The 11160-nt window shown below is 38.6% G+C and overlaps 1 protein-coding gene across 1 annotated transcript; it reads right to left on the reverse strand.

Moving 5' to 3' along the window:
* Positions 1-8590: 8590 nt before the first annotated feature.
* LOC123240839 (olfactory receptor 2L3-like) lies at positions 8591-9541 on the reverse strand. The gene has a single exon (XM_044668555.1). The coding sequence runs from the start codon at positions 9539-9541 to the stop codon at positions 8591-8593; it is 951 nt and encodes a 316-aa protein (XP_044524490.1).
* Between the last annotated feature and the right edge of the window lie 1619 nt (positions 9542-11160).

Below are 11160 nucleotides of genomic sequence, written 5' to 3' on the forward strand. Positions count from 1 at the left end.
AACCATGTTAAAAATGAATATTAATAAATGTTAAAAAAAAAAAGTTGAACAGGCCTTTTTTTTGTTGGAGCAAAAAGTCCCAGCAGGATGAAACCTGTGGTGGTGTGATTCCATATCTCCATGGGAAGGTGTTTCTGGAATTCTTTTCTTGTATGATGAAACAAGAGACTGGAACGAAACTATTTTGAGGCAAAACTCCTTTTTGGATTTCCCTAGAATCTCCCTATTTGCACATTTCAAAAATGCTTTTATCAATTCTGATGCTTTGGTTTTCAATAGGTGGCTAAGAACATGGACCTGAAGCCAGGAAGATTTGAGTTCAAATTTCAACTCATACATTTGCTATACACAGAGACATGTGTGCCTCTGGGAGCATCACTTGATCTCTCTGTGACTCAGGTATCTGATCTGTAAAACAGAGATAATAATAGGTTTTTATGAGATAGCATATATGTAGTGTTTTGAAAAACTTAAAACATTATGTGAATTATTATTATTACTATTATTATTATTATTATGGTAAGTAAGTGACAGTGGGTAAAGGGCCAGAGCTGTAGTCAGCAAGGATTGAGTTTAAATCCGGCCTCATATACTTACTAGCCGTGTGACTCTGGACAAGTCATTTAACTCTGTTAGCTTTAATTTTCTCATCTACAAGATGAACCCAAGAAGTAAATGAAAAACACTTCAGTATGTCTGCCAAGAAGACCCCAAAAGAGATCACATGACTGAAATAAACTAAACCTCAATGATTATGAATCACGACTTATTCCTATTCTAAATTATTTTACCATTAGTGACAATGGAGGAATGGAATGGAGATGGGACTTGAAGCCTTCATTACATATATATGATGCTGTGTGCAAGAAGCACGTTTGGAGGTACTCTGCTAATAGCACTGATGGTTCTTCATGTAAAAACTGAGTCTATAGAGTATTTCAGCCCTTGTGAGTCATAGAACTCAGCATGTTTTTGTACTTTCCTGGTCAACTAGCCTCATCTTATCTCTTCGATGCTGCTTAGATGCCAAGATACATGCCTTAGTGAAAAGAACATTGGACTGAGGCATTTGGATGTTGCAGCCCCTTTAAAAGCAAGAAATAGCCCACCTTGAAGGACACTGGGAGGCACTGTTGTATATTGTACATCACATTGGTCGCTGTGTCAAGAAGACTGGGGATCTGCTTTCTGCTTTGTTACTACCAAGCTGTAATCTGGGGCAAATGTCTTCACTGCTCCAGGAGTTATCTTCTAATTCTATGAGGGAAGTGAACTCTAAGGCATCCACACCTTGAATATGTATTGAGGAGCCCAGCTCCTAATTTAGAATTTCTTAGCATCCCCCATCCACCCCATACTATTTGTATTCCCTTCCATATAGTTGTAAATATTTAACAACCAGTTCTCTGAAAAGCAGGACCAAATTGATGTTTAATTTGCATCATTGCCATTTCTTTACTTTCTTAAGTCTAACAGTTAACAAAATAAAATAATCCCCTGAGCTTTAACTTGTAGCTTTTGCTATTTCTGAGGTGTAAATAGTCCCATGGAATAATGGACAAATAATGGACAATGGGAGCCCGCTCCAGTCCACCCTGTGCTATCTTTCCTCAGAGAGTCCCTCTTTGTAGTCTTCTCATTCTTCAGGATGGAGCAGTTTGGTGGTGCAGTGTATAGAGTGCCAAAACTCATCATCATCATCAGGAAAACTTATCTTCCTGAGTTCACATCTAGCCTCAGACACTTACTAGTAATGTGATGCTGGACAAGCCACTTAACTGTGCTTGCCTCAGTTTCTCATGTGTAAAATGAACTGGAGAAGGAAATGACTAACCACTCCAATCTTTATCAAGAAAATCCCAAATGGGGTCACAAAGAGAGAGACCCAACCGAACAACATCCTTTTGGGACCAGACAGTGTTGTAACTCCTAGAGGCAGCTTTTGCTCACTGTCCTAACTCCCAGTGATTTCTTCCATTCTGAAGGCATATTGCACTTAGAATCCACAGGAATTGATTCCACAATTGTGTTATTTTTACTATTATTAATTAATAGTATAAAATACTAATACTATTTGTACTATTATTAATTTTGGATTCTAATTGTATTTAGAATCCACAGGAATGCAAAGAAGCAGTATTTTCCTCAAATAGAAATCTCTTCTTTCACTTCTCTCACCTCCTCTATAATACCTGCTACTATAATAACTATTTTAGTAAATATAGATACCCATGGTGTATATTCATACTTATACATTACATATATTATATTATATATATCATATATACATAGATATGCATATATATCACAAACATACATGTATACATAAACACACATATATAATAGCTAGCATTTATTTAGTGCTTCAAGTTTGAAAAGTGTCTTTTATCTCATTTTTATCATCATAAAAACCCTGACAGGAGGTGCTCTTATAATGCCTCTTTTATACATGGGGAAACTGAGGCATAGAATAGTTAAGAAACTTGCTCAGGGTCACATACCTAGTAAGGATCCAAAGCTGTATTTGATCTCTCATCTTCCTGACTCCAAGACTAGAAGATATAGCTAGATAAAGAGATATTACATAGGGTAACACTGCTAGATAGGTGAATAGATGATAGAGAGATGATAGACTGCTTGACATGTGATTGATACAGATACATGCTTACATACATATGTATATTTCCAACACTAACTCACATTGATTGATCTCTAAATTCATTAAGGATTCACATCATTTCTGGATAATTCCCAATTCACTTTGGCCCTTTAGAATTCACGAGTATCAATTATTTTGCTATTCCTATTGCCAGGAGGTATCTTATTTTGAGATCTGAAAACATATTCCCTAATTGAGATTATGGACTCTCCAGTTTCTCTCTTCTCCACTAGTTTAGTCATGTTGACCCAAGATAGGTGCCGATTCACCTAATCCAGACACCTGTGTTCTGATTAAAGACAATGGCTGCAATCTGACTAAAATGACCATGTTTATGGCCCCAGTGCCTTTGAAAAGAAAAGAGAAACAAACTCAGAAACATCGATTACCTAAGAACTTCCTACTGAACAAGGATTATTGGGTATCTGGAATTCAGTCGGGGCATCGTGTTAGATCACCATCTTATACCGCATAGTCTGTAGGAACCTGAAATAGACAGATGATCTGAATATTTAGATAACAAGTGGACCATCAAAACAAATAGAGAGAACTCGATCAGCTATCATTCCCAGCTAGAGAGTGAATTTTGAACCAACAAGGACAGGGGAGATTTGGGAGATTGCCCAAAATAAAACATGAAATTGAGAAGCTTTTGCACATAAAATTATTCTAAGAAGGAAAGTATTTTTTTCCACCAGTAAAAATGATCTATGTATTGAAAGCTCAAGCAAGAGGCTAAGAGCTCTAGTAGACAACTAACGGGCATATATAATTCCAAGAGATAAAGCACAGTTCTCAAAAGTAACATTTTAGACTCCAAACAACCATATCAATGAATACTTTTAATCACTAATACTAAGAGAAACAGAAATCCCACCCTCCCAAGGTTTCATGTCCCAGTCAGAAAACTGGCAAACACGACAAAAATTGGGAATGAGCACTGTGAGAAGATGGGTCAACTGATTGGTAGGGCTGAGACTTGAGCTTACCTGATGGAGTCATGGTAAGAACCTTACTAAATGTTCATATTCTTTGAATCAGAGAGTCTATAATACATGCTAAAAATAAAACATACATGTATGTAGGTACATATAGGCAAATATAATATATAATAAATATACTAACTATACAGACACATATATACAACATACCTTACCTACATATATATATATATATATATATATATGTGGTCAGTTACAAACGGGAGCTCTCCTTTACACTCAAAGATTTGTGGCAGCATGTTTTATGGTGGCAGAGATCTTTTTGAGAGGGAAGTGATATCCCTCGGTTAGGGAATGGATAAGGTTTGGGAACTTTAATCTAATAGTAATCCATCGTTTTGTGAGAAATAGAGAATGTGCTAAATATAGAGAAACATGGAAGGAGGTACATAATGTGATCAGAAATGGAATAAGCAGAATGAAGAAGAATGCAATAATTCCAACAATATAAATGGGATGAACAGCTGATCAATTGACACTAATACCAACCTTATCCCCATAGATGTGGTGCTGTGGATGTCAGACACTGAAAATAATTACCGATTTTTCTTGGATGTTGGTTGTTTAATTCATATTTTATTCTTCACTTTGATGCTCTGTTATCAAGAATGGTTCTTTTTATAACAGAGTATAGGTGATAGAAAATAACAATAAAGTATTAAAACAAAGAAAATGAAATTATTTTTCATTAAAACCCCTACAAATTTGAATAATGGGGTATAGGAAAGCATATTTTAAGAAAAAAATGATCTTTACAAGCAAAGAAATAAAAAAGAGATGTTGTTCTCCTACTGTCCCTTCATTCTGAACTTTCATTCTGCTATTTTTATTTGAAAACATCCTGGGTTTCATTTTCTTGGGCACTGGAAATTATTTAACCCATTCTTGAGATCTTCTTTTCCAGTTGTTTTAATATCTCAGAGTTAACAGTGCTTTGTCAAATTGTCCAGCTATTGTCACTGCTTAGATTACCAAACCACCATTAAACTGGCTTTCCAGTGGGTCTAAGATGCAGTACACACCCTTGATAAACAAACTTATGTCCAGATTTTAGTTGTAGCCTACTTGCACCTATCGTTTTAAGTCTATTGACTCATGAAAATGTCTGGTACATAACACCTGCTTAATAAAGGATTGCTGAATGAAGTAGTTCTATAGACATAAGCTTTTGCTGCTGCTGCTGCTCTTGCTGCTAGAATTAAATTGTGGAAAGGTGGAGTGAAGGACAGCTTTGGGGTCATGATTTAGGTCTGTTATGCTGGGCACTTACAACTTCTGAGGCTACAATTACTTGGGTACAAGGTAGTTGTTTGCATTGGTAGAGGGATTTTCCACACCAGAAGACCCCCCCACAATGATGAAATATTAAGTATAGACAAGAATGAAACATGGCCATCATTATAGTTTTGGACTTGGAAGACCTAGCTTTGGATCCTGCATGTCCTTCTTCTTCTCCATGTGTGCCACAGATTCTGTTTCCTAGTGTTTAAAATGAAGTAATTGAGTCAGATGATGTCTGTGATCATATCATCCTATGAACATTAGTCTTTCTCCATTCATTGGACTGGGACTTTGGGGTGTGATGCTGAACCACCTGATCAGCCTAGTCACTGAGACTTCAGACTCTGACTTGGATATCAAGCAGGGTTTTGGGGCAAATACCCCAAATGAATGAATGGAAGGGTCTAGCCTACCCACCCCATTCCATAAAAATGCAAGCTGAAGTGATGAGAACTAATTCTAAACAGTGCTGAGTAAGTGATAGCCCAGAGGCGGAGAAAGGTCTGTCTGGTGAAAAGAATGTCAGGGAACATGATAGGTTCACTGAATTAAGTAATTATATTAGAATACTCTGATGTCATCCCCTCCTGCTGCCCTACCACACCTCATACATGTATGTGGGAACATAACACAAATAAATGCACAGAAACACACACAGAGGAAATATGCAGACTCCAGTTCAGCAGCTTTTGAAGAAGCAAGCTCTTCCTGATATTACATCAGTCTTCATCATAGTTCCCCTTTGCTTTCATGGAAAGGAACTAATGAATTTAAGCCTGGAGTTTCCTCTGTTGGGAAGTGTAGTGGTCATTCCTAGCCATGAAATTGCTAATCAGCCATGGTCCAGGGCTTGAAAATCATATCCAGAATACTTGCCTTAGTTGGTGTGAAGTTGGGGATTAGTGTTCCAGTGTGAAGAATAGAGTGCCTGGCATCAATGTGGAAGGTAGGATTGCTCAGAAGATGGCAGACTGCCTTTCTCTCCAATGTCACCCTAGGATGCTGTAGTATTCTGATAAACACTTCTTTTTGCATCTCTTTCTCCCATGTCCCACTCCCATATTTTCACACATGACTCCAGAGCTGCCCAGAGCCTCCTGATTCCCTTGCTTTTCTGAGCCCTTGCACATATGTGATGTGCCACCACCAAATGTCTCTCTCAAACCATCATGGAGCTCCCACATGGGAAGGATCTCTCAAAAGCTTAATCTTTTCTATATTGCAGGTGGGCCATGGCTCCCCTATTCCTGACAGAAGAGAGTCTGCTTTTTTTCTGACAAATCTCAGAGAAGCACTTTACACAGACAATTTTAGTGGCTTTTCGGTCATATCTAGGAATTTGTCCTTTTAGTTTTCAATGAAGGCAGCATCATATGATGGAAAGAATTGATCTGAAATGATAAAATCTAAACACGTGGCTTTTAGTCAACTTCTACAATTTATTACACTTCTCTGACTTCTCTGAGAACCATTTCTCTCCTTGTTAAATTCGGTACAAATATGTGGACTTCTTATATTAAAGGACTGTTGAGGGAAAAAGTACTCTGTCCAAGGAAAAGGCTATGTAAATGGGAGCTGTCTTAGTGTTTAGCTGTTGGAATATGTTTTATATGTAGTCCTTAAGGGAAATGGGGAATGACTTTGTACAGATAGCCTGACCTCCCCCATTTTCTTGGCATAGGGCATAGAACTCTGGACTTTGAGTCAGCTGACTTTTAATCTTATCTCAGATAGTCACTGGTTCTGAGGACCTGAACAAGAAACTCAATCTCACCTGGACTCAGTTTCTTCATCTGTCAAATAAGGAGGTTGTACTTCGTGTTATCCAAAGTTCCTTCCTATTCTAAATAACTCATTCCCTTTATCCCCAGCTGTCTCACCTCTACAAATGATGGCTGCCAAGATGGTGGTTCACTGCTCAATTGGCCCTGATATAATTCCTGAAAGTAGCTGCTGCAGGGTAAGCAAGGCAGGAACCAAATTGTGCATTTGTTCTCTGATATAATCAGGCTCTCTGACATCTCTTTCTCCAGTGATTGTACCACTCAAGTCCTCAGAGACCACCTTGACAACCACCCTTCTTCCCTGCCCCAAATGCTGCACCTGAACTCATTTATTTGTATATCTCTGGCTCTGGAAATACAAACACTCTGTGTCAGACATACATCACTTTCTCTCTGGAGATAGCTGTTGGAATTTTCCACTGGTTTGAAATTTTAAGGGGTGTGGGTTGGCTTGGACCACTATTTGTCCAGACAGGATATCAGGGTCTGAATGTTATCTTGAGATTAAGTTTGGAAACTGTGACAACAGATGGTGTGTGTGTGTGTGTGTGTGTGTGTGTGTGTGTGTGTGTGTGTGTGTGTGTGTTTTGCTCTTGGCTTGCTCTTCACTCCTTGTTACAGTCTCTTGCTGGCTCTGCCCTCCTCTTACCTAGTGCCCCAGATGTTGTCTGCCTACCTTTTGGGTTTTTCATTTCTTGAAAGTTGTTTTACTCTGTCTCCTTGTTGGTTCTTTCTTTCCCTCCTGTATTCATTTTGTGGTGATATTTTAATCTTGGTTGGAGAGGATTCTCATGGTGACTCTGGAGCTCCTTCTCTATTTACTCCTCCATCTTGGTTCTCGAAACATATCAATAAACATTTCCTAAAAGCCTACTACTTAGGAGGAATTGTGCCATTGGTATTCCACATCTGAAATCTGATTTATTTTCCACTGATCTAGTTTTACTTAGGTCATCCATGTGGCACAGTGCCTAGAGCACTGGGCCTGAAGTCCAGAAGTCTCATCTTCCTTAGTTCAAATCTGACCTCAGACACTCACTAGCTACATAACCCTGAATAAGTCCCTTAACCCTGTTGGCCTCAGTTTACTCATCTGTAAAATTAAATGCAAACTCTTATGATATCTTTGCTAAGAAAACCCCAAACAGAGTCATAAAGAGTTGGACACAAATGAATTAACCTTACAGAATTTAATTTCAGCTTCATGCCTTTAGACTTGTTATGATTGTAATTCTGGATGAAATAGTATTTCATCTCTGAATTTGTCACTCCCTTGCCCAAAGAACTTCAGTCACTCAAGACTAGCTCTAGGATAAAATACAAAGTGTTCTCTTTGCCATTTCAAAACCTATACAAAGTGTGTCCATCCATCCTACCATTTGGGGAGTAGTTCCCATTATTACCATGTCCTCACACTATCCTACAACCACATTGGCCCTTTTGGTGTTTTCTTCTCATGAGACTGTATCTTATTCCTCCATTCCTGGAATATCCTCCCTTTAAGGCTCCTTTCAAGGCTCAGCTTACATGACACTTCCTACTTGATACATATCCTGTGATTTTACAGTCACTGCTTTACTTTGGATACAGCTTACCTTATCTGCAAACATGCTGTACCTACCCAGTAGGATTTCAACTTCTAGAAAGATCGACCTCTTTTTTAATTAGCATTCTCTATACTCAGTACAGTGTCTAAGATATATTAAGTGCTAAATAAATATTGGTTAATCCATTAATTCTAGGAACACAAATTTTCTTGGCATAGGAATCCTGGGTAGGTAGAATGATAGGACCTCAGTGTCCTGTTATGTCAAATAAGGGAGCCAGATTCCATGATTTCTAGAATTATGTCTGTTTCTATGACTTTATAAACCAAGCTCTTCTTTCTTAGGTAAGGCTTTCCCAAAGACTCTCCTCAGGGCTCCCAAGACCTCCTTATTCCTTAGGCTGTAGATGATGGGGTTAAGCATGGGGGTGAGGATGGTATAAAAGACAGCCAAGTTTTTATCCTCTTCTGGATAGCGGAAAGCTGGGGGCTGGAGATAAGTATAGGTAAAGGGGGCATAGTAGAAGGTCACCACAGTGAGATGAGTGGAACAGGTGGTGAAAGCTTTCTTCTTCCCTTGGGATGAGCGCATATGGTAGATAGCGAAGAGAACTCGACCATAGGATGTCATAATGCCAATGAAAGGGACCAAAAGAAATATGTTGGTGCTAAAGAACACTGTGTACTCATAGGTCTGTGTATCAATGCAAGCCAGAGGAAGCATGGCTGGGATGTCACAGAAGAAGTGGTTAATAACTCTGGATTTACAGTAGGGAATATGGAATGCATACACTGTGTGTGATATGGCATTGATGGATGAGAAGACCCAGGACCCTGCAATCATGAATAAGCACATTCTTTTGCTCATTAGAATAGGATAGTGCAGGGGGCGACAAATGGCCACATAACGGTCATAGGCCATGCCTACTAGTAGTAGAGCTTCAACCCCTCCTGTGAGTAAAAAACAGACACTTTGGAATCCACAACCAACAAAGGAAATTGAATTATCCCCAGATAGGAAGTTCATAGTCATTTTGGGAACTGTACTGCAAATATACATTAAGTCCATAAGGGAGAGATGACTCAGTAGGAAGTACATGGGAGTATGGAGGTGGCGATCCACACTAATGAGGAGAATCATGATTGAGTTACCTAAGAATGCAATCAGGAAGATGAGAAAAACCAGAAGGAAGAGAAATAGGCGAGCTCTTGTTGGGGGAAACAACCCCAGCAAGAAGAATCCACTGGTGGTTTGATTCCATTCCTCCATTGGTTTTCTGGAATTGTTTTCCTGTAAGACAAAATAAATGAATGGCAAGGCTATAGGAAGTCAGGGAGAAAAAATATTTATGGTTTATTTTCCTGTTTTCTCTAATCTATTGAAATGAAATGATTTTCTATTTGTTTGGGCATTAATTTTACTCTTGGAACACAACCCTATTCCCAATCTAAAAGTTACTTTGACATGGTGCCAGTAGGGAAAGGAGATATCTATCTATATTAACTTCATTCACCACATTATATGTGAGGGAGACCTGGAAATTGTCAGGACAAGTCAAAGACACTTTTTGAATTGTAGTCACTGTCTAAATTTCCCCCTAAAGCTGTGTGGGCTTAGCAATGAATGAATACCTAAACTGGTAACACTAGGAAGCTAAAGGAGCTAGACTGTGGCAGTCCTACCCTGTCTTCAACCATATTTTTCAGATTAAAAAAAAGAAAAATAACTGGAGAATATCACAGCAATATGGTTGCTGGAACTCTCTCTGAGGATATAATTCAACATTTATTTAATATCCTATCATTTCAACTTTGTGCTCTACTTACCGTTCTCCCAGATGCCAAGAAACATGATTTAATTCCTTGAGAAAAGGGCTGAAACTTGGAGCTCTGGAATTCTCAGTGCCCTGTAAAGTAGAGAACAGTGCAGATTGTTAGTCTTCTGGAACATAGTAATGATCTGTGAGTCTTGAAGCCTGGAGTATCCTGATCCTCCTTAGCCACTAACCAAACTTGTGACCTTGGGCAAATCACTATACTCTCCATGAGATAAAATGATTAGACCAGATGCCTCACACAGCCTGTGATTGTTAAGGTATAATTCTTTAAAGTTTCCATAGCACTCTGTACATGTTATCTTGTTTGATTCTCATCACAACTGAGGCAATTAGATGCTATCATTAACTTCATTTTACAGAAAATGAAAATCAACTCAAAAAGTTGCCTTGGTCCAAGTATCACCCAGAACTAAGTGTTCAAACAATATTTGATTAAAGTTGTTCCTTCTCCTAACTCCAACTCTCTTTCCTTTGCTTCCCTTAACTGCCAACCATGTCCACATTTCCTTTCATCAGAGAATAAAGGTAAACTTGAAACCATAAAATGTGTAGGAATGAATTCCCTATCTCACAAGATTTACTAGGAAAAATGAGAAATATTGTGGCCAAAATTTAAATGAGAACTTCATCTTATACCACATCCCATAATGAATTTTAGAGGGATGCATGATGGTGAACACGCACATCTTTCTCTATTACTAGACCCAGTTCCTCTGGAGCCCTGAGAGAGCACAAGCACCTCCTGCATGAGATTGTCCCTGGATTGCCACCACCAACATGGGCACCCACCAACTCACCTTTCTTAGTATCTCTAAAAATGCAGGATTGCTGGAAATAATAAAAAATCTGAAGTTAGTTGGTTTGACAGTAGTTGTTTCCAAGGGATAGCAAAAGCTCTGAGAGATGCTGGCATCAGTGTTTGCATGTCACTATTATCCAGACCACTCTTTATCCCACATTAGTCTAGATTGTCAGGCACCACCCTGATTCCTTCATGAAATCTGGAGAAATTCCCAGTCTCATGGAACACATTTATGTCATCTGTTATGTT

The sequence above is a fragment of the Gracilinanus agilis genome, chromosome 3 (genome assembly GCF_016433145.1).
Source record: "Gracilinanus agilis isolate LMUSP501 chromosome 3, AgileGrace, whole genome shotgun sequence".
Taxonomy (NCBI): Eukaryota; Metazoa; Chordata; class Mammalia; order Didelphimorphia; family Didelphidae; genus Gracilinanus; species Gracilinanus agilis.